Here is a 22,641-nt window from a genome sequence, read left to right as displayed (position 1 = left end):
TGGGTTCTAGTCCTGTGGACTGGCTGTGTGACTCTGGGTGGAGAGAGAGGGTGTCCCAAGTCTCAGCTGTTTATCTACACATTCTGAACTGCAATTCCCTGCCCGCCTCAGAGAGACTCACAATAAGGCAGGAATTCATGACTGTGATTCATTAAGCGCCTAATCATTTTCTGTTTATTTACAAATATTTACTGAGCATGCGCCTTCCAGACCAAGGACACCGTAGTACGGAGGCAACAGCGGCACTTTTAAGACAGACGTTAAACACGAGACTGTGGGATTATTTCTCTAAATTGCATCTGTGTTCAACATTACGAAGGTGAGATCCCCGGCTCCTTCGTTGACTCGGCTGGCATGTGTCGATGGGCGTGTTATCACACACCAGACACTAACACGTGAGGAGCGGTGGCTCTTATAAAAGCACGTCACGGGGGACCCTGACCGAACGCGGATCTAAGGCTTCCGTGAGCTGTGAGGCTCGGATCGAGTTCTGAAGGATGGCTACAAAGTAACCAGGCATGGAGGGGAGGCACATTAGAGGGCAGCGTGCTTCAGCCCCGGAGAAGGAAGGAGGCCGGGCTGGAAGCGCCTGCAGGTAAGGCTGGGTAAATGTGAGGGACCAGATTGGGCCGGGTTCCTGCCATTTAATTCTCACTCACTTCCACAACGACTCTATAGATGGCCCTCCCGTTAGGCAGATGAGGCAACGTTATGTGCACAGGAGAGTCTGCTCAGAAGCCATCATCCTACCCTTTTTCCTTGCCATCAGATCTTGCCTTTCACCCTAGAAACACAAAATGCCAAAAGGCACTCACTCTCCCAGCCTCCTTGCACCCAGGGTCTGGACAGGTAGCTCAATCCTGGCCAACAGGAGCTGAGAAGTCTGTGAGGGAAGACAGTTCTGAGATAGAATGTTCTCCTCCTTGATAAAGGAAGAAAGCATGAGAAGAGGAATCTCATTCCTCCCACCCTGACTTCACAGGTGAAGTTGCGAAGGTTGGTGCTGCTGCAGCCATCATTCCTAAGGAGGGAAAAATCAGGACAATCACAGAGAACCTGCCTAAATATTAGCCAAAGAACACCCTGGCTGCCTAGGGACTTCAACAAACAAACAAACAAAAACCTCTGTTATTCCAACAACTTTTACTTGGATGTTGACTCACAGCCCAAAACATCTAAAACATGTTTGGCAAAAAATGAGCCTGAGAGAGGGTGAATCACTTCAAAATTATACAACTAAAAAAGGAGGGGGGGGATGTGAATTCTGAACATATGCCTGCTGATTCTAAATCCCATGCTCTTTTTCATTTGATCATATCCTCTAGACTTTGAATTGGGCAAACACTGTAAACCTTAAAGCTCCAAACAGAATTGGGAGATGATTAATGAAACCAATGCTAATGATACCCCTGAAAAATAAGAAGAATGTCTGAGGCTCTGGGGACGTGGCTTCAGCAAGGGGAAGAACCCACCACGGGGGGAGAAGGGGTGGTTACAGAGAAGCCGAAGTGTGGCCCAACCACAGAGGGGTCCTAGGAGTCTGGTTTTCTAACATATCTACCCTGGCAAGAGCAAGGCAGCCAGAGGATTCAGCCCTCACTCAGGAGTCTCAAAATATCTAGATTAGTGAAGAATGTGCTGAAATTCCCACTTTGAAAACCATGTTTCCTCCTCTCAGCGAAGAAAAAGGCTTTTCTACTCCAATGTACCTGCAGAGATTCAGACAGGGACTTTTGTCCTTGATCAGATCCAGAGCATGGTCAACAAGAGGTATTTAAAGGGGAGGAGTGGGGGAGGGGTAGTATTTTTCTAAAATACTAATTTAAAGAACAAATCAACATCTATTATCTCCTTCATTATGTTTTAAATTGTACAGCTATAAATCACCCTGCTGCGGGTTATTCAAGGGCAGAATTACCAGGCTTGGCTTTCCCGAAGGTTAGAAGAACAACATCGTGTGCTTTTGCTAGTTATAATTTATAACTGTGCAACAGGAACAGTATCATGAGCCCATCCATTAGCGGGGTGGCTGCGCATCTGGTAAACTCAGCACAAGGACTGAGTGCGGCCCCAGGAAACGTAACCCAATCGTTTCAGAAGTTCCACAAACTCAAGTTGCTTTTTTTTTTTTAATGTAAAACGATTTGAAAATGCAGCCCCCCTAAAACATCTGCTAAGCTCTTGCTACCCTAACACATGATACTCTTTCTACCATTGCCTGCCAACGCAAATATGTGGCTGCACAAAACACTCTAAGGGGCACGTGACGGGGGCTCAGCTTCAAATTTACATCCTGATGGCCAAAGGCTGGCGGGGACCTAGGAATCTGAGCTGAGATGTGGTTGGCCAGGACAGCAAGTTTCTGTGGGGGAGAGGGGGGGAGGGGGTGCGCTTCACGAAGGTGCTTTCAGATGTGTTAAAAAGGAAACAACCACAGGGCTGGGCCATGTGGCAGGGCTGGCGGTGTATTTCACAAAGAAAACGAACCTGGACAAGCAGCTGGCCAACGGTCTGCCGGCTGATATTCCAACTTCTTGAACAAGCTGGGTAAGTCCCCTGTGCTTTTTCAGTGTTTCTAACGTAAAAGTGCCGTAAGCAGTGAGTGAAGGCATTCACGCTGATGCATTTAGGCTCCATGGTGTCTGGCCTTACCGGTCAAGCTGCTTCCTACTTGGGTGCATGGCAACAACTGAAAAATACTAGCCAAAACTACTTTTGAGAACCTCTTATATCACTAGATAAAACAACACACCTGGTTTTGTGAATTAAGCCCCAGAAAGTAATATGTACATATAAATGCATTATATACACATACATATAATATATATAAATGCATCCATATGCAACACGCAATTTTAGAGTCCATATGAAAATGTGATTTTAGAGGTATTTAAATAAAAAGCAAGATGGGCAGGACAATAAGCAGGTAACACAGATGGATGGATGTGACTTTAAACCAGAAAGCTTCTGTCAACTCGAGTTTCCTTCAAGATGTTGATCAAGCAGCTAAAGAACCCTGTTATCTTTTTTAAAACAATATTCTAGAAAATCCTAGTCTAATTTTTATCTATTATTTTAACTGTAACATAAGTTGGAGGGAGGAGAGAAAAATGCTTGTCTCCCCAGAAACCCCCATATACCAGTCGTGACCTCTGGACCCCAGAAGAAGACGTGTCAGAGACAGGCTCCACCAGTAGGGGTCGCTGTGTCAAGAATTAATCCCTAAGAGTTTCTCATTAGTGATTATTATACTGCAGGCGGCCAAAATGGAAATATTAATTAATTTCAAAGTGATAATGCATTTACAGCAACAATTAGAAATGTATAACTGTAAAAGGGCAACATTTAAAAGACAGATTACATTTAATAAAGTTGCACAAGAACATCCAATTGTAAAATTACTAATCTGCAACAATATTCCTTAAAGAGGCACTTAAAATAGCCTGACTCCATGAAGGGTGACCTAATTACTGTAACTAAAGTCACTGTAGTCACAGCAAGTCACAGCAAATAAAAAAGAGACGTTGATATTAGAATACTGCTGTTTAATACTTGAGGGAGCCGGCGACGGCGGAGAAGAAAGGCGGGCCTTCCCAGCACGAGGCTGTGCTGTGTTTGTTTCCTCGGCCTTGGACACTGGAGTGTACACTCCAGCAACTCTGAGGTGCAAAGGAAAAGGCACGATGGCAGAGCGCGCAGAACACGAGCCCCTGGGTGACTGGGACCCTGCACCTGTGCTCAGGCTCTCCATGAGCGTTTCAGATCCAACTTTTGCATGGGGTGGGAATGTGGATGTAACGACATGGTTTAGGTCCAAAAGCAGGTCTGCATTAAAATGGCAGAAGCGTGCCCTTCACCCAGAAAACAATGTCTCAGCGTCACAGAAGCAGTGCTGAGCCCCGTACAGAAGGATAAGACCCCAGGCTGACTCTTCCAGTGAGTCCAGTCTGTCCTACCAGCAAAATAGTAGATCCCTGGTCTCCCTGGGGCAGAGACCTCTCCCACATACAGAGTCCTACACGTTCATGGAAGAGAAGTGACTGGCTGTGAGCTTCACAGGGAGCCCATTCCACCTCTTTATGAATCTCAGTCATGTGGGACTCTGATGTCTCAGAAACACCACCAAATACCTAGATACATCCAATACTGTCAATCCTCACACCAACCTGTGTTGCCATTTTGGTTGAGAGGTAACAAGCTCAGGAAGGCCAAACGTCTGGCCCGAGTTCTCCCAATGCCAAGGGAGAGAGCTGAGCTTGAGCATCAGGATCACGAGCAAGAGAGCTGGTTGCTCTGCTCGCCCAGGCAGCAGCCCTCTCACACTCAGCACCGCGAGGAAGCCCTGTCAAGCCCTTTTCCTAGCACAGGCTAAGGGCTTACCTCCCTTTCACAGAGCACTCCACCACTGCCGAAACAACTTAGAATTCAGTGCGGTTTTTTTTTTTGGTTATGTCACCAATTTTCTCCAAGCCTTCTCAAGGGTTATCTGCTCATTTTCCCAAATGCCCCGTTCACCCAGAGCCACAGAGACCAGTTCTTGTTTGATTTGGTGCCCCAGGCTGCCCCAGGCATTTTCCTGACTGGAGGACCAGGGACCAGGGTTGGGAGGAGGCCAAGGTGTGCGTACACTGGATGGGGAAGGGGGGAAGGAGCCCCGCGCGCTGGGCGTCGGGCATCACTGAACCAGCTCCCAGTACGGTGAGTGGGGGCCTTCTCCTAATACCCTGTGCCACCCGCCTGTATGGTAACACTTCTCCCTAGGCTTCCAACTCGACACTCGGCTTTTCCACTTGGTTTGTGTCCTGACCAGAGTTACCACCAAACACTATTAGTTATTAATACCACCCAATTCTCTGTGATCACGACATGGCTACCTGCCTGGCACTTTCAGAAACCCTCCCGACACATCCAAGGAGCCGACAATACAGCCCGACTTAGCTAAACATGTGTTTACATGCTGTGTTCATGTGAAGTACCAGATCCCCTAACCCAAGAAACAGAAAACCACTCACCCCACTTTTTACTTTCCCAGAGCCAGCCTTCCTCCTCCTCCCCCTTGCACCATCCAGGGTTTTTAAGCCCTGGGATCTCATCACAGAATAAGAATCGTTGTCACTGTCCATCAAGGAGCCCTCAATGAGTGGAGTCCATATCCAGCAGTGTACAGATGGTTACACCACCCTCCATGATGGTCTGAGTCATCACAGACCCACAGCGGGCTCTTTCCCATCATATTCCTCTGACTAGAGCAATCCGGAAGAAGAAAGAAGCAAGACTCTGGTTTCACAGAAAGGAGTTCTTTTGCTTCCACCAATATTCAAATAAATACAAGTGAGAAAATTCAAGACCCAGAAATTACAAATTATACTTGATGATTGGTCCACTGGTCATGAAGGTGCAGGGCCAGTGGAAAGTGAGAAAGGACGCTCCTCTCTCCTCTCCCACTTCCTAAGCGTGAACAACTCATCCACAGGCCAGACCAATATTCTTAAGACAATGAGCCAAAATCATGGCCAAAGATGCCCTTGCAGAAAACCTACTCTCATGCAATCACAGAAAATCAGGCAATAGGGGATCATCAGAAGCCTGTGACACACACTCCCCTTGAACTTGGAGAACTGCTCTCCAGAGCTCCTCTCACTTCTTTGGTTAAGTATTCAACTCCTGGATTATATCTATTCACTTTGCATAAGAAACACCTACGTGATTCAAATTTTTAAAACGCGCTTACTTTCTTCCTATGCACATCAAAAGATTTTCCCTGTTGTTGTAGATTTTCCGTGCTGTGTTGTCATCCACAAACATGAAGTTTAAGTAGGTGGGAAATTTTAGAGGCCTGTATTTTAGAAAAGTACCATACCAAAAATATTGTGTACAATGCACACTCTTCACTCAAATGACTTCCTACTCAATGCTTTCATGAAAGAAGTGTTCAGAGACAGCTGTGAGAGGGCCATCCAAAACAGGAAAACTTCACACTTACCTTGTGAAGTCCAAGTCGAAACACGGTAGTCTGAAGCACCCAAAAGGACTTACCTTTGGTGAAGTACAGAATAAAATGTGCCTCCAGCTGACACAGGATGCTCCAGCAGAGGTTTACAGCCATTAAAGGAAGCATTTAGAGCAAAAATACAGACTCTCAATGGAAACGAAGGAGCCACATTTGCTGAGAATGCAAAAGTCACAAACCCATGCTATTTACCTACTAACACAAAACAGTTTGGAAGGACTGTGCTTATTGGGAAAAAACCAAAAAGATCACATCAAATGTAAACAAACCATCTCCATCAGCCATATTAACGCAATAGCAAAAACGCACATCTTCTCTCTGGGCCTTGGAGACATCTCTAGAGAAACAGATGCGAACTCAAGTCAGCTGAAATGTGCTCAAGCGCCCCTCCTCATCCCTCTAAAAGGCCTGATGACGTGATGCTCAAGACCAGACTCATCCTCATGAGAGGTGAGAGGCCAAGGAAGCGAGTGTGCCTGGGTTTCTCTAGTACCCTTTCCGGAGAGGCGCACTAGAGGTGTGCGTGGCAGCTGCGGCTGCTGACTCACCATGGACTTGGTGAAGGGTCTCGCCAAGGTGAAGAGCAGCGTGTACACCCACCAGCCACGGTGAAGGGCGGAGTACATCATGTTCCCGGGGTGCACCGCATTCGACGTGACCCCGCGGGGGGACAGGCGGCGGTGGAGCTCGTTGGAGAACAGGATGTTGCACAGTTTGGACCGGTTGTAGGCCAGCATGGCCCAGTAGTCGTTTTTCGATGGAGAAAGGCGGCTAAAGTCTAGTTTTCCCGAGGAATCGTTAATATCTGTGAATCTACAAAAAAAAGAAAATGTGATATGAATCCGTCAGCCCCTGACTTCTGATATAGCTTTGAGTTTTTATTAGAAATCTGAGGAAACCATGCAGAGATGACTAAAATCTCAATTGGGTGAACATGGAAACAAAGTCTTAAAGAGAGACGATGGTGATTCCACAATAGAAACCAACCAGGTCCAAACACACACTTACTAAAGGGCCAGACTCATAAACGGAGTGGTCTTCACTGGACCCCCATCCACTACCCCTGCTTCTAACATCTATTTTTTCAAAACCTTCAACAGGAAGTTCAAGGATAATTCAATTAAACGGGAAAACATGTTAAATAAAGGGCTGCTGCTTTTGGAAGCAGAAAGATACTGCATTCCTAACCCTTGACAGGGTTTTCGTGGGTTATTTTAGCCCGTGTTTGTGTCCTGTATGCTTTCTTTGGAGCATCCAAGTAAATATAGATGAGCCTTGCTGCCTCCAAGACTCTCATCCAGATTAAAAATTAATGATTATAAAGGGGTTATAACCTTGGTGAGGCGCCATCAGTGGTCTCATACGTTTAAAAGATAAATGTAAACAAAGCCAAAATGAGTGCTGGCAAGGTCTAATGTTTTCGAGTATACCCATGGCATGGATACACACAAATCAAAGTAAGTAGCTGACGTTTTATAATTGGGTCTGACGGAGTCGTTAAACACCAGCTGTTTGTTTCTTTCCTTCCTTCCTTCTTTTTTTAATGACGACAAAGTAGTGACTTCCCTAACAACCAAAAGAAGAAAGAAAGAAAGAAAAAAAAAAAAAAAAAAACGATCATAACAGAAGGAATTCGGTCTCATATTCTTTAAGGAACCCTCAGAGTTTGCTGAATTAACTCCGGGCATTTTCCCCAAATGAGGGCACTGGGAACAAATGCTGAGGAAAAAGAAAGCAAAAGGTGAAGTGGAAATGACAGAACCATCTGGTAGTTCCTTAATACGAGCGAGCCGTTCATGTGGAGCTAGGACCAAGAAATCCATGTCTTAATGGAAATTAAGTACCCCTTCTCCGGGACTCAGTCAGTGACATCCCGTTTCTGGTATTAAATGACTTCGCCAAGACGAAGTCATCAGCAAAGCTGATGGCTGGGGACGTCAGTGTGGACAGTGAGGCCCTGAAATGGATCATTGGCTGGCTGTTTCCAGGCCCCCAGACCACGGGAAGAGCCCAGACTGCCGAGCTTAACCGTTTGGAGCAGTGGGACTTAGCGGGAAATTTGGAAACTTATGGGGCCTTTTTCTGGTTGTCATAACAATTGCCAGTGGGGCGCTGGGGACAGCGGATGTCCCGCCGGGCAAGGGGAGCCTTGTCAAGGAAGACAGCCCCTCCGGACGTGCATGTGGATGAAAGTCTGTGAGTAATTATCCGAGACTAGACTCGAACTGTGCTCTGCACAGATGCACCGCTCTAACAGCTACTGAACTTCCAAGAGTAGAGCGCCACAGCTACGTAAGTGAGGAAGGGGTGTGCTTTGGGATTCTGGGGGGGGGGGAGGGGGGAGGTGGGGCTTGACCCGAGGCTGGTGGCACTGGAAGCCAAAGGCCACACACCTGCCAACAGTCAGCAGGTATGAAGATCCTGGTGGAGGGTCACGCACTCCAATGACTTTCCGTCCCTGGAGTCCTGCCAACGGGCTGACACGTTGGAACACATGCTATATTAGCTTCACAGTCATTTTGCCCCTACATTACAGGTAGGTAAGTCCACTGAGTTACAACATACGTATGCAGGGAAGTTATATTATTTCTGAATTTTATTTCAACACAGTGATACGGTGTTACAGAACAGCTGTCACACACACACACACACATAAGGACTGCTGAGTCAAGGATACAATGGTCAAAGGTACTGGCCACTTCCCGGAAGTTCCACATGCTCTGGGAAGGAAAGAACATTGAGGCTTTAGACAACATCTAACAGGTACAGGGTGAATACAGTGTGCTCCGCTAACTCTCTGCTGTGTTCTCATCGCCCTTCTTGACACCTTTGCTTAGCCCAATCCAGCTCAGGTGTCACTTCTTCCAGGAGGCCCTCCCTGGCTAACTCTTCCTTGGCTTGCTATCACAACGATTTCTTGGGTGGCTGTGAGGGACAGGCTGAAAAGCCACGCAGAGCAGATGGAAATGAAGCGTCCATTTTCCAGGACCCGGTCCATCGTACTCCTACTGTTCAAGGACCTGCCACCCCTGCAACATGAACAGCAAGGCAAGCCAAGCCACCCTGGCACTTTGTGCCTCTCTTCTGACCATACAGACCAATCCTCACCTGCTTCCAGGCCTAGACTGTGAATTCCCGAGAGAGGGACCGTGAGCTCCTTGAATGTTGCCTATGGCATAGAGTGGGGATTAAATACAGTACTAAAAAATTGAACCCATAGTCACGGGTTCATAATTCTAAATTAAGAGCCAAGTTCTTATCACAAAAAGCTTTGTTCGAGCTTTGTGTGGAAGGCAAGTTTTGCCACTGGGTTCAGATGCTTTATGTTTTTCATGAATATTTGCAGGCAGCACTTTCTCATGTTGAGAGTGACTTCCTCGCTTTGGCTTTTTAAGGCTAATGCAGACTTGGGAACACTGGGTTAGATTCAACCCCTAAGAGGAGGTAGGTGTGCCTTCCTAATCCCCAACCTAGAAAGGAGGCCAAAACAAAACAGAACCCACCATGATGAGAAGTTAGGTCGAACCAGGTTGAAGGGAAGTTTTGAGATGGAGAAGCAGCTATTAACACTAGGCCCTCCCTCTGCTTGCCATCAGCAGAGCCCAGGTTCCTGCCCCGCTGATCCCCTGAGCAGTGCACTCATTTCTAAGGCCTGATTAGCTTGTATTGACAGTCCTCCAGGGAGTGGGGGAGGGTGGGCAAGCTTTCTGATTCCTCTGAGCTGGGCCCTGCTTCCTGAAAAATGACCACGTTCACCTCTCAGCTCAAGAGGCAGCAAAACAAGTCTGCAAAGGCGGCCTACCCTGTTTTCCAGCTGAAACATCGACAAAGCCAAACAATAAAGTCTTAATAGAGTTCTCCTCCTCCCAGGACACTGACATGTTAACACTTGCTCTCTGGACAGTAACATCTGCTGTTGGAGAAGACCTCTATCTAGTATTTCTCTAAATACTTCTCCTTTATTTTATTTTTTTTAAACAGAGGATTTTTAAATAACCCAAGTAACATAATTAGGCTGGATTCTATGGAGACAAAAGCTAGTGTGTTCAAAGAATAGGACTGAATTTGCATCCGAGGCTGTGTGTGTGTGTGTGTGTGTGTGTGCTGTGTGTGTGGCATCCTGGCACTCCACACAGCTGCAGCCCTTCAGCCAGCTCTCCACTCTTTTCATTCTATTTTAATTGGTATCTGGAAAATTTTTCACGGCAAGGAAGTTCTCATTTACATAGGGTGGATTTGAGGTATGCAGAAACTCGACTCACTTGTTCTGATTCCAGATAAGTAACTAAAATACAGGGACGACTCAGGGAAGCTAATAAATATTTTGCCTTGGGGCAGTCTGGTATAACATTTTCTGCAAACATCGGACTTTATTTTTCCCCTAACAGGGGTCTTGACTCCAACGAAGAGATTCCGCCAAGGTTTATGGAGGTAATTAGACACCAGCCCTTCCGTTTTATGACACGGTTTTAGGGCTCTGGGTCCTTGAGCGGTGAGTGGGCACTCTCCCAGGCCTGTGTACCCAGTGTTCGCACTGGCTCTGGGGTGTGGCACGTGGGCAACAAACAGACGAGCTTGGGAGGATTAACATTTTGTATAAACACCCTTTAATATGGGCACAAGGTTGTCGGAAAGCAGAAAGCCAGCGCCCAGCACCAGACAGGAGCGGGCCTGATAACACGCACTTCAGGAAACTAAAATGGAGTGAACTCAAGAGGCCAAAGCCCCGCCTCCGACCCATCTATTCAATGAAATTAAGATTCAGATCTCCAAGGTAAGCATGAATTACACTGCAGTTAAGGGGAGAACAAAGACACCACATGAAATAACCATGTCAGATCCAGACTTAGAAGGGAAGCAGGCAGCTGACAATTCCATAGACTCGCCCATTAAATACCAGCTCATTTAAACCCATCCCGGGGTGCCCTCCACATCTGGCTAAAGACGGGGACTAGCAGGTTCATCCCCGCGCCTACCCCCACGGGGGCCTCCCCCTCATGCCTAAGCAGGGCCACTCCACTTCCAGGAACCTGGTCTGATTTGCAAAGATAAGGATGTCCAGATTTCGTTACCACCTCATTATGAGACGCTCCGTGTCTTTTAACACAGGGGAGGATTATTACCGGCATTTTCCTTTCATTTCGGCCGTCATAAATTTCAAACGGTAAAAGTAAATCTATCTGCAGCGTGTCACTTCGACCATAAGCCCCTGTGTTTGGGAGTGATAAACGGTTCAGGCTAACCCTTGGCTGGTCTCTCTCTTCCAAGTCCCAGGGGTTACATTTTATGGAAGCATGATTAAAAAAAATAAGCTTCATTCTGGGTCACTAAAACATCTCAGGACTTAAGTCGGAGAAGAGGAAGGGGGGAAAAAACAGGCCCTGGCACGTTCTTTTTCTCCAGCTACTTTGCTAGGAGTGAAAGCCCCCATCCACACCAGGAAAATCTCCATAATGTGTATTAAACTCTAGCCTCACCCGGCAGTTCCCTCATCCTCTCCCGGTACTTCTCTCGGTTGTTTATCCAACTCTAGAAACAAATACACTGAAAACACGAGGAAATTTTCAAATGCCTTCCTAGTCGACTGAATATTCTCCTAATGGTAATAGAAAAGAATCGCCATCTGATGTTTTAATTGAAATTTTAACCAAAAGAGGCATGGCCAGATTTCTAATATGTTCTAACTACAGTCCTTTCCTTTCTACAATTACACAGCTAATGCCTGCATTGAATCCCCTAATTTCTCATTATAAAACAATTGGATTTCATCTCGCAGTCTTTAATTGCACTGTTTCTACTGCTAGAATAACTCACATTCTTCTTGGTGAGGTGGTGAGGCTGGAGAATGACAAATCAATAAAGGTCAGGCATTCAGATTTAATCAATTATTATTCCATCTCGAAGCAAAATCAATGAGGGCCTGAAGTATAGTTATAAAAACCATCTACCGTGCTATCCACACTACCCCTAAACAATCGCCCATCATCACAAAAAATAAATAAAACCTTGATAAGTTCAGGAGCCAGGTTGAGTACACACTTTTTGGAGAAGCACTGACGAAAATTATCTTCAAAAACAGAGGGCTTCCCTAGTGGCTCAGTGGTTTAGAATCTACCTGCCAATGCAGGAGACAGGGGTTGGATCCCTGATCCGGGAAGATCCCACGTGCCTTGGGGCAACTAAGCCCGTGCATCACAACTTTTGAGTATAGGCTCTAGAGCCTGGGAGTCGCAACGACTGAAGCCCGCACGAGGCACCTACTGAAGCCTGCGTGCTTTGGAGTCCATGAGCAAGAGAAGCCACTGCAGTGAGAAGCCTGGGCACAGCAACTAAAAAGGAGGTCCCCACTCGCCACAACCAGAGAAAAGCCCGCGCAGCAACAAACACCCAGCACAGCCAAAAATAAATAAAATTATATATTTTTTAAAAACTCAAAAGAAACCCACCAAGAGCCTGGGGCGGGGACCGTTAGCTGGAAGGAAGAGGGCCGTGAAGAGAATGCCCCATTCTGACCCACCTATGGGACTCCGAGGAGACCACGACGACCCGGGCAGGCGCGGAGCGGCACAGGACGTCCTGCAGGAGCTGGACGAGGTAGAAGTGGCCCAGGTGGTTCACCTGGAAGGTGGTCTCCAGGCCGTCCTTTGTGAGGGTCCAGGGGAGCCCAAACACAGCTGCGTTGCACACAAGCACGTGAAGAGACCTGAAAAATAAAACCTCCCAGTGTTACGCAGACACAAACACTCTGAACCAAGGAGATCCATGCTCCCCGCCCCCTGGGAATAACCATTCTTCACTATCTTGCAGATCACAGGCAGCTGGAAATGGGACACCTTGGAATGTCACATCTGAGACAGTTCTGCTGGGGAAGGGCTTCAACTCTCAGTGGGTGACTGTGCTCAGCCGCTGGGGACCACGAGGTTCTCGCAGGCGAGACTTCCATTGCCAAAACTGAGACCACACTGGGCAAACTGGGAGGAGCTGGTCACCGTGCTTGGAATACAGGTTCTACCATCTATCTGAATCTGTGCTTCCTTTACCTACTAAATGAGCAGACTTACTTATATTTAAATTATCTTGTACAAAGCTGGTAAGACTGCATATTCCCATGCCATGGATATTAAGTTGAAAATACTTAAATCATGTATTAATATTTTCATTATATCATGAAAACTAGAAATATCTACATTACTTCACCCAGTAATCCTATTTCCAAGCAATGGGATACATTGGAGTGGTGGGGTTAGGGGCGTTCAAAGGATAGCAACTCATACCTCTAAAGGAAAATACTTTATCATTGATAATGTTTAGAATTTCCATTGAATGATGACAATATAAAGCAAAGTAATGCTTAGTAATTTTATTAGTTATTTTTTTTAATGTATTTATTTTTAATTGGAGGATAATGAAAATATTGTACTGGTCCCCGCCATACATCAACGTGAATCAGCCACAGGTGTACGCATGGCCCCTCCCTCCCACCTCATCCCACGAGCACCAGGCTGAGCTCCAGGCCTTACACACGACTTCCCATTAACTGTCCAGTTTACACATGGGAAGGAACACGTTTCAAAGCCACTCTCTCAATTTGTCCCACCTTCTCCTTCCCTGCTGTGTCCGCAGTCTGTGTTCTATGTCTGAGTTTCTATCCCTGCCCTGCAGGTCGATTCATCAGTACCATCTTTCTAGATTCCATCGTTAATAAACAATATTTGCCTTGCTGTTTCTGACCTACTTCACTCTGTCCCCCATTCTGCCCACACACGGGCAGACGGTTCCTACAGCCAACCCTACCCACTCCATATGCCACTGCTTCTGTACTGGGTTAAATGGTGGACCCAAAAGATAGGTTCACTAGGAACCTGTGAATGGGACCTTATTGGAGAAAAGGGTCTTTATAAATATTGATTAAGTTCAGGATTTTGAGATGAGATCACTCAGGAATAGGGGAAAATTAAATGCTACTGACAAGTGTTCTTACAAAAGAAGAGAAGGGCAGAAGGCACACAGAGAACACTCTGTGAAGACAGAGGCAGAGACCAGAGAGATGCATCTGCAAAGCAAGGGGGGTGGACGAGTGCCCACCGGCACCAGAAGCTGGTGAGGGGCGTGGACGGGACCCTCCCCCAGAGCGTCCAGGAGGGACCAACCCTGCAGACACCTCGGTTTCAGACTTTAGGCCTCCAGAACTGGGATAAATTAAATTCCTGCTTTTCCGTAAGCCACCAAGTATACAGTAATTTGTTACAGCAGCCCTAGGAGAAGGTGATGGCACCCCACTCCAGAGCTCTTGCCTGGAAAATCCCATGGGTGGAGGAGCCTGGTGGGCTGCAGTCCATGGGGTCGCTAGGAGTCGGACACGACTGAGCGACTTCACTTTCACTTTTCACTTTCATGCATTGGAGAAGGAAATGACAACCCATTCCAGTGTTGTTGCCTGGAGAATCCCAGGGATCGGGGAGCCTGGTGGGCTGACGTCTATGGGGTCGCATAGCGTCGGACATGACTGAAGTGACTTAGCAGCAGCAGCAGCAAACTAGTACAGTTTCCAAGATTCATCCTCAAGGGTGAGTAATAATTATATATATATATGAGGTGGAATTATTAAATTGTGTATGAACTAGAAACAACTTAAAATTCAACAGCAGAGATTAGATAAATCAGCAATGATTAAGTCAGAGATTCCCAAACTTCTCAAGTCAACTGAAAAAGCAGGAAATTAAATGTTGTATGTCTGATGCATATCCCTCCCTCCCCCACCAAAAAAAAGATTTTTATACATTCAGACAGCAAAACAGGAAGTAAAGAAAAATGTTAGCTCTGCCTGTGTAGGATATCATTAGACTGCTTACCTCTTATTTTTATGGTTTTTGTTATTGTTCAAATTTTCTTTATATGCATGGATTTCTTTAAAAAATTACTGAGACGCAATTCAATTCACAAGGCATACAATTTATCCTTCTGAAAGTGTGCAATTCAATGGTTTTTAATATATTCACAATTTGTGCAAGCATCATCACATGTTAATTTTACAATGTTTTCATATCCCCAAAAAGCAACCCCATATCCATTAATAGTCACTAACCACTCCCCCCCCCAAGACACCATTAATCTGCTTGCTATCTGATAGATCTGCCTATTCTGGGTATTTCATATAAATGGAATCACACAGTACGTGGTCTTCTGTGGCTGACTTTCTTCATTACACCTAACGTTTCCAAGGTTCATCGTGTTGTCGCAGGTTATCAGCTCTTCATTGTTTTCTATGGTCAAAACCTACACTGCATGGATACATCATGCTTTCACTGAACTATCTGCCAGCTGCTAGACATTCCAGTGTTTTCCATTTTTTTTGCTACTGTGAATATTACTGCTATAAACAGTCATTTACAAGTTACTGTGAAAATATATGTTTTTTATTTCTCTTGAGTATATGTATAGACATGGAACTGCTGGGTCATATGGTTAATTCTATGCTTAACTTCTTGAGGGATTGTGGGACTGTTTCCCAAAGAGTGGCTGTACCATTCTACATTTCAACCTGCAATACATTACAATCCCAGTTTCTCCACAATCTTGCCAATATGTGTCATGATCTATTTTTTTTAAGCCACCTTAGTGAGTATAAAGTGGTGCCTTAGTGTATTTTTATTTGCATTTCTCTAAAGGCTAATGATGCTGAGCATGTTTTTATGTATTTATTGGCAATTTATACTTTTGGAGAAACACCTATTGTCTATTTAGGTGCTGAGCCAATTTTTAATGGAGGTAATTATCTTATTGATTTATAAAAGTTCTTTATATATTTTGGATAAGAGTCTGTTATCAGCCCAATCTGCAAAATTTCTCTCTCATTCTCTACGTTGTCTTTTCACTTTCCTGATGGTATCACTGACAACACGAAAGTTTTAAATTTTGATGAAACACGATTTATATATAGATTGCCAGAAGAAATATCAATAACCTCAGATATGTAGATGACATCACCCTTATGGCAGAAAGTGAAGAACTAAAAAGTCTCTTGATGAAAGTGAAAGAGGAGAGTGAAAAAGTTGGCTTAAAGCTCAACATTCAGAAAACGAAGATCATGGCATCTGGTCCCATCAATTCATGGCATCTGGTCCCATCAATTCATGGCAAATAGATGGGGAAATAGTGGAAACAGTGTCAGACTTTATTTTGGGGGGCTCCAAAATCACTGCAGATGGTGATTGCAGCCATGAAATTAAAAGACACTTACTCCTTGGAGGAAAAGTTATGACCAACCTAGATAGCATATTCAAAAGCAGAGACATTACTTTGCCAACAAAGGTCCGTCTAGTCAAGGCTGTGGTTTTTCCAGTGGTCATGTATGGGTGTGAGAGTTGGACTGTGAAGAAGGCTGAGCGCCGAAGAATTGATGCTTTTGAACTGTGGTGTTGGAGAAGACTCTTGAGAGTCCCTTGGACTGCAAGGAGATCCAACCAGTCCATTCTGAAGGAGATCAGCCCTGGGATTTCTTTGGAAGGAATGATGCTAAAGCTGAAACTCCAGTACTTTGGCCACCTCATGCGAAGAGTTGACTCATTGGAAAAGACTCTGATGCTGGGAGGGATTGGGGGCAGGAGGAGAAGGGGACGACAGAGGATGAGATGGCTGGATGACATCACTGACTTGATGGACGTGAGTCTGAGTGAACTCCGGGAGTTGGTGATGGACAGGGAGGCCTGGCGTGCTGCGATTCATGGGGTTGCAAAGAGTCGGGCACGACTGAGCGACTGAACTGGACTGAACTGGACTGAACTGAACTGATATATATTTGGCCGGGGGTGGGGGGGTCACTTGTGCTTTTGGGCTTCTATCTAAGAAACCACTGCCTAACCCAACAGCACAAAAATATACTGTCTTTCTTCTAAGTGGTTTATACAGTTTTAGCTCTTACATTTAGGTCGATGACCCATTTGATCTAATCTGTATAAATAGTGAACATGAGCAATCTAACTTCATTCTGTGGCATGTGAACATCCAGTTGTTCTAAAATCATTTGTTGAGAAGACTATTCTTTCCCCCACTGAACTGTCTTGGCATTCCTGCTGATAACCAACTGACCACCTCTAAGAGTTTATTTAGGGACTCTTGACTCTATCCTATTATCTGCATGCTTATGCCAGGACCACACGGTCTTCATTACTGAAGCTCTGCAGTAAATTTTGAGAGTGGGAAATAGGAGGCCTCCAACTTTGTTCTTTTTGAAGCTTGCATTGGCTATTCGGGGTCCTTTATAGGCATGTATAAAGTTTTAGGATTGGCTTTTCAATTTCTACAAAAATTTCAGCTGCAGTGTTGACAGAGTTTGCATTATATTAGTAGGTTAATTTGGGGATTATGTACATCTTAACAACACTGTCTTCTATTCCATAAGTATGAGTATATTTATAATCATTTAGATCTTCTTTTCTTAAAAAAAGGTATTCATGCAAACCGTATTATCACTGATGTCTCATAGGGAAATTGTTTATTTTTCTCTGTTGTCTGATCTATTTCCAACTTATCACCTACATAAAATCTAAATGTGGTGATGTGGTTGAGATCATGGGTGTTTGATAGGAATCATATGTTTTTCCCATATGATGCCCACTACAGTTGTCCACTCACAGCCCCTCAACAGCCTGATTGCTCTTAAGTAAAAGTGAAAGTCACTCACTTGTATCCAACTCTTGGCGACTCCATGGACTATACAGACCGCGGAATTCTCCAGGCCAGAAAACTGGAGTGGGGAGCCGTTCCCTTCTCCAGGGCAACTTCCCAACTCAGGGATCAAACCCAGGTCTCCTGCATTGCAGGTGGATTCTGTACCAGCTGAGCCACCAGGGAAGCCCAATTGCTCTTTGAAGAGGTGGGCAAAAAATGCTTTGAAGCATCTGGTCTGCCTACAACATTCACCACATCCATTTCAACTCAAAGTAGAACTTACTCATCTGTAGCCAGGATAACCCATGCTTTTAAATAAAGCCATGTACACTAGAAAAAAATCTTGGGAGGAAGGGTGAAATGGAGAAGTGAATATATGATTTAGATATGCACTCCTTTCAGGTTGCATCTCAAATATTTGGTCTACTTTTTCAGAGTTGCTATTTTTTTTTTTTTTGAATGTTAAATATGAGTTAAGCACTTGCTAAAAGCTTTCTGTACATAAGAACCCTAGATGACATGTGTTATTATCTCCATTTATGGTCAGGAAAAAAGTGATTAGAGGCAGATTTCCTATGGAAGTATCAGAAACAGGTAAAATAAAGATGCACATAAGTGAGCAAGAATGAAATATAACATATAACAAGATGAAATAAAAACAATCATCTGACTTCAAGAATACTACGCAATACTTTCTTTATTAGATAAGCTCCCTAGAATGGCTGCAGGAAGTGCTGTGAGAAATTCTAGCTCAGTCAAGTCATTATACTTATGTGCTGAATGAGAACAGGAGCACACACCCCACCCAAAGATGTGACGGGCAAATGCCCAGGGTCTTGCAAGGTAGATGCCAGGTTCAATGGTCATCACTCCCTTTGTCTCCAGACCCTTCTGTTTTAGCCACAAGAAAAAATAAAGCTCTCAGAGTTGATTTTTTTTTTTTTCAGAGTTTCCTTATCTTTAAGACAGTCTGGGCATTTGGAATGCTGGCAGAACATTTCTCAATAACAACACCTTCTGCAGTTACCTCTATCCATGCCTGCACATTGGCTCAAGGAAATACACAGGGCATCAAACAAAGAAACTTGCTACCGAAGACCTCAGTCTGGACACAGGAGCCCACAGAGAACCTGGGAAATCCTTTGGTATTTCACCAAATTTAAAATACGCTTCATTAATGTTAATTGCACAACACCAGAGGCAAAATACACACTGAGTACCTAAAGCTCATCCCCTCTATTAATTAACAACAGGCTTATGGAATAGGAAACTATAAAGTGCTAGACTTTTTTTTTAATTGTAAAGACACTTAATTGGCTTGTACAAAAGGAAAAGAATTCCTTTCACCTCACTTTAATGAGGTTTTTATTATTCAAATGGCACATTTTGCTCAGTTTTGACTAAAAGCCACTGCGATTCAAAAGGTTCTGAGATGATGAATATTTACAGACTATCAAAAGGAAAGTTCAAACTAGAAAGACAGAATGAAAACAAAAATAGTATCATTCCAATCCCAAAGCCGATGCTATTAGTCAGCATTTTCAAGGACTGATTTTTTCCCCCCTTCTTTGATGGATTCTAGTCTGTAAGGGGAGAACCTGAGGGCTGTTCTCTGTGTGCACAGAACTGGAGCTTCCAGTGCAGGGGTGCTGCCCGTTCTCTGCAGTTAGTACACACCCACGGGGAAAGCGCCTCCATTTCTCTGGGTGTTCTCTGAGCACGCTGTTGGGAAAGTGACAATCCCTTCCTCCAGGGACAGTACATGCCTTGGACCACAGAAGTACTGCTCCATGGAAAAGAGGGTGGAGTTCCAGAGACTTGCCAGTGGGCATGGCTGATTGTCATCAGTGGAAATGACCATGAACCAAGGCTTCTAGCCAGAGTAGCCTTAAGTGAGACTTCCTACTGGAAGGAGCAGTGAATGCTGACAATAAACAGAAAGGAGTCGGAGCCCAAAGGCTTTAGACAGCTGATCTCCACATTTTCTTCCTGCACTCCTCCTTCTTAAAAATTTAGGAATAAGTGACATTAAACATTATTTAATTGCAGGTGTGCAGCCCTCAAGCATGCTGTTCACTGACACTCCCCTGTCTTTCTGGCCTCTTCAATCTCTCTATTGTCTCATTCTTGCTGTCCATCAGGCTAAATAGATTGTTCAGACCAACAATTAGGAAAAAAATCAGGAAAGAAAATGGTTAAGAAAATGAACGAAAGGAAGTCAGATGGAAGAGAGAAGGCTGGAGAGAGAAAGAAATGTCTAGTTGACATTGGGGCTTTTTCAAGCTGCACGAAGCCTCACTCTTCCCATTTACAGACCATGGTTTCGAAATATTTGTCTCCATTCAGAATCTCCTGCCTCGTCTGAATCTCTCATCACCAAGGTGACTGATTTCTGCCCCACCACCGCCCAGAATCTCTCAAAGAGGCCTGGGGAGCGATGGCTTCTGGGTCCCGGCACCCAACGACCTCCCCTCTGTTGAAACTGGACATCTCTGTTGCAAGGGCCCCGGCTCCTCCCTGGTTCTGGCCCTCTTGGCTACCTCAGATTCTAAGACACAGTCTATCCTCGGACCTCGTCCTCATGCCACCGCTGCCTCAGCTTCTGCCTCCTCCAGACCTTCCTCTTCAACCAGAGTTCCACCTCCAACCGCCTTTCATTCAGTCTAAACTCTTGTCCTGACAGCAATTTCACACAGGCTGGGACTCCAAACAACACCTCTACGAAGGTGAACTTCACGCCGACAGCACCAGGCCGACATCCCTCCCAAGCTCCGGAACCTCATCTCCACCCACCCTAAACCTCAACTCTGCATCTCCTCTCCCCAGGTCCTCCCCGCTTTCCTGACTTCCGTGTTTTCGCAGAAGGTGATACTCTCCAGCCAGTCACCTGACGATGAAAACGGGGAGAAGCCAGTAACTCTAGAGCCTTCAGCTGCTATTAGTACTTGTCCAATCCCCTTCCTTTCCAATGGAGCGGAAGTGTGATAGTCTGTCTAGATCTCATTTATGGGCCCCACTGTACCTATTTCCAGCAGCCAAAAGCACTGACTTATTCAGAAAATCGTCCCTGAGGGATGGGTGCCCTCACACCTGGAAAGTCATGTCCCACACCCAGATGTCCTCCTAACAAAGAGGACCAACTCTGGGATCCATTCTCCAGAGCTCCCTTTGCATCAGTCTCCACCTATATAACACCTGTTTCCTTCATTCTCCTTCTCATTCCCCCAGTAAACCATGTGAGCAAACACCCCTGTCCCAAGTCTGATCTCCAGGGACCTCGAGCTCAGACAACCTCTGCTATTCCTTGTTTCTGCTTCTGTTGCCTTTAGCTCTAGTTACTGCAAAAGCCCACAGAGAGTCTTGCCAACACCTTTGGCTTTTTTGCTTTGTTTTTGTTTAGTCACTAAGTCATGTCCGACTGTTTTGTGACCCCATGGACTATAGCCTACCAGGCTCCTTTGTTTGTAGGATTTTTCAGGCAAGAATACTGGAGGGGGTTGCCATTTCCTCCTCCAAGCCAGGGCTCGAACCACATCTCCCGCATTGTAGGTGGATTTTTTACGGTTGAGCCACCTAATACCTTTGTTGAAGCTCTAATACCTTTGGCTTCTTTCTTACTTGATCCAGCATGAATACTGGGACCATATGAAACACATTCTAAGAGTCAATCAGAGAAATTGAAATGCATAAAACTGGATTACTGATAATCAGTATGAGATATAATGTGTTAAACTCTACCAGTAGCAAAAATTTAAAGGAGATATTTTCTACCTTTAGAATTAGCAGATTTTTATAGTATTATTCTATTTTCATTATGTTGTATAAAGTTGGTGGGAATATACATTCCTGCAACCGGAAATGCTTTCTGTTCAGCCAAAATGTTTGTGGTAATTTATTACAATAGCAAGAGAAAGCTAACAGAGTGCGGTAATAAACATTTGCTGTTTGGAGTCACTAAGTTTTGGGGGTAATTTAAGGGCAACAGATAACTAATACATGCATCATGCTACGTGAGAGAAGCCAGACTCAAAAAGCTAAATATGGAATGCTTCCATTTAAATAACATTCCAGAAAATGCAAAACTCTAGGGACAGGGAAAAAAAAAAATTCAATGGTTGCCAAGGGCTGGGTGTAAGGGGTGAGAATTACTTCACAGGGACACAGGGACAATTGAGAGGGTAAAGGAACTGCTCCGTATCTTGACTGTGTGACTCCATGACTGTGTGTGTGTGTGTGTGTGTGTGTGTGCGCGTGCCACAACTCACTGAACCACACGACTACAAGGGTGAATTTCAGCATCCCTAAAATACACCGCAACGTTACAACGGAGGGAAACCACAGTGCGCTGTGTGTTTCTCGCGGCTCCGCCCACACCCCTGGGGTGAGTGTCCTGTGTACACTGGCTGCACACTTGGGCCCCAGTCGTCTCTGGATCTCTGGGGCCGTTTGCAGAGTGCCGAGCACCTGAGAGGCGATGACCAAAACCGGTGAACCTAAGGGAAGTCAAGTGCACTTGTTTCCCAAGTTCCCTGGGCTTCACGGTCCTTCCGAGGAACCAAGTTCCCAAGAACACTGACCACCGGGGGCCAAAAGCCCATCGGCATCCTCCATAAACACCCACGGCCAGGCTCAACAGTGCCGACTCTTGAGAAGGCTCACGAGTAACTGGCAACAACCCAAGTCCAGGGCATTTCACGTGCTGATTGTACATGAACATCAGCTTCCGAGGGGCGGCATCGCCCAGGAGGCCTGGCCCACAGTTGTGTCTGGGCCTTGTCCATTCCTGCATTACGTAACATTTTCCAGCAGAGGCCACAATGGGTGAGGACAACTGTTAGCTCTTCCAGGAGACAACTGTCAACGATCAGGAGGTCTTTGTTCTCAGGGTCTTGCATGCGGTAAGAAGGAAGCCTGGTGTACACACCAGAATGCATACGTCTGAATCAGTGCCATTTCTCCAA

At 45.3% G+C, this 22,641-nt stretch overlaps 1 protein-coding gene across 3 annotated transcripts in view; it reads right to left on the bottom strand.

Annotated features, from left to right (window-relative positions):
* The window catches only part of WWOX (WW domain containing oxidoreductase), a 909,485-nt gene that overhangs the window by 636,038 nt on the left and 250,806 nt on the right, over positions 1-22,641 (bottom strand). For all 3 annotated transcript variants that reach the window (XR_011561738.1, XM_019979231.2, XM_019979230.2), the window contains exons 7-8: positions 12,528-12,713; positions 6,559-6,823 (exon numbers count right to left, since the gene is read on the bottom strand). Coding sequence is in view for 2 of the 3 variants with exons in the window: in XM_019979231.2 (XP_019834790.2) it covers positions 6,559-6,823; positions 12,528-12,713 (451 nt within the window). In the remaining variant the exon portion in view is untranslated. The remainder of the gene's footprint in view (positions 1-6,558; positions 6,824-12,527; positions 12,714-22,641) is intronic.

The sequence above is a fragment of the Bos indicus genome, chromosome 18 (assembly GCF_029378745.1).
Source record: "Bos indicus isolate NIAB-ARS_2022 breed Sahiwal x Tharparkar chromosome 18, NIAB-ARS_B.indTharparkar_mat_pri_1.0, whole genome shotgun sequence".
In the NCBI taxonomy this organism is placed as follows: Eukaryota; Metazoa; Chordata; class Mammalia; order Artiodactyla; family Bovidae; genus Bos; species Bos indicus.
Note: the sequence above shows the minus strand (reverse complement) of the source record. Positions and strands in the feature narration are given on the sequence as shown.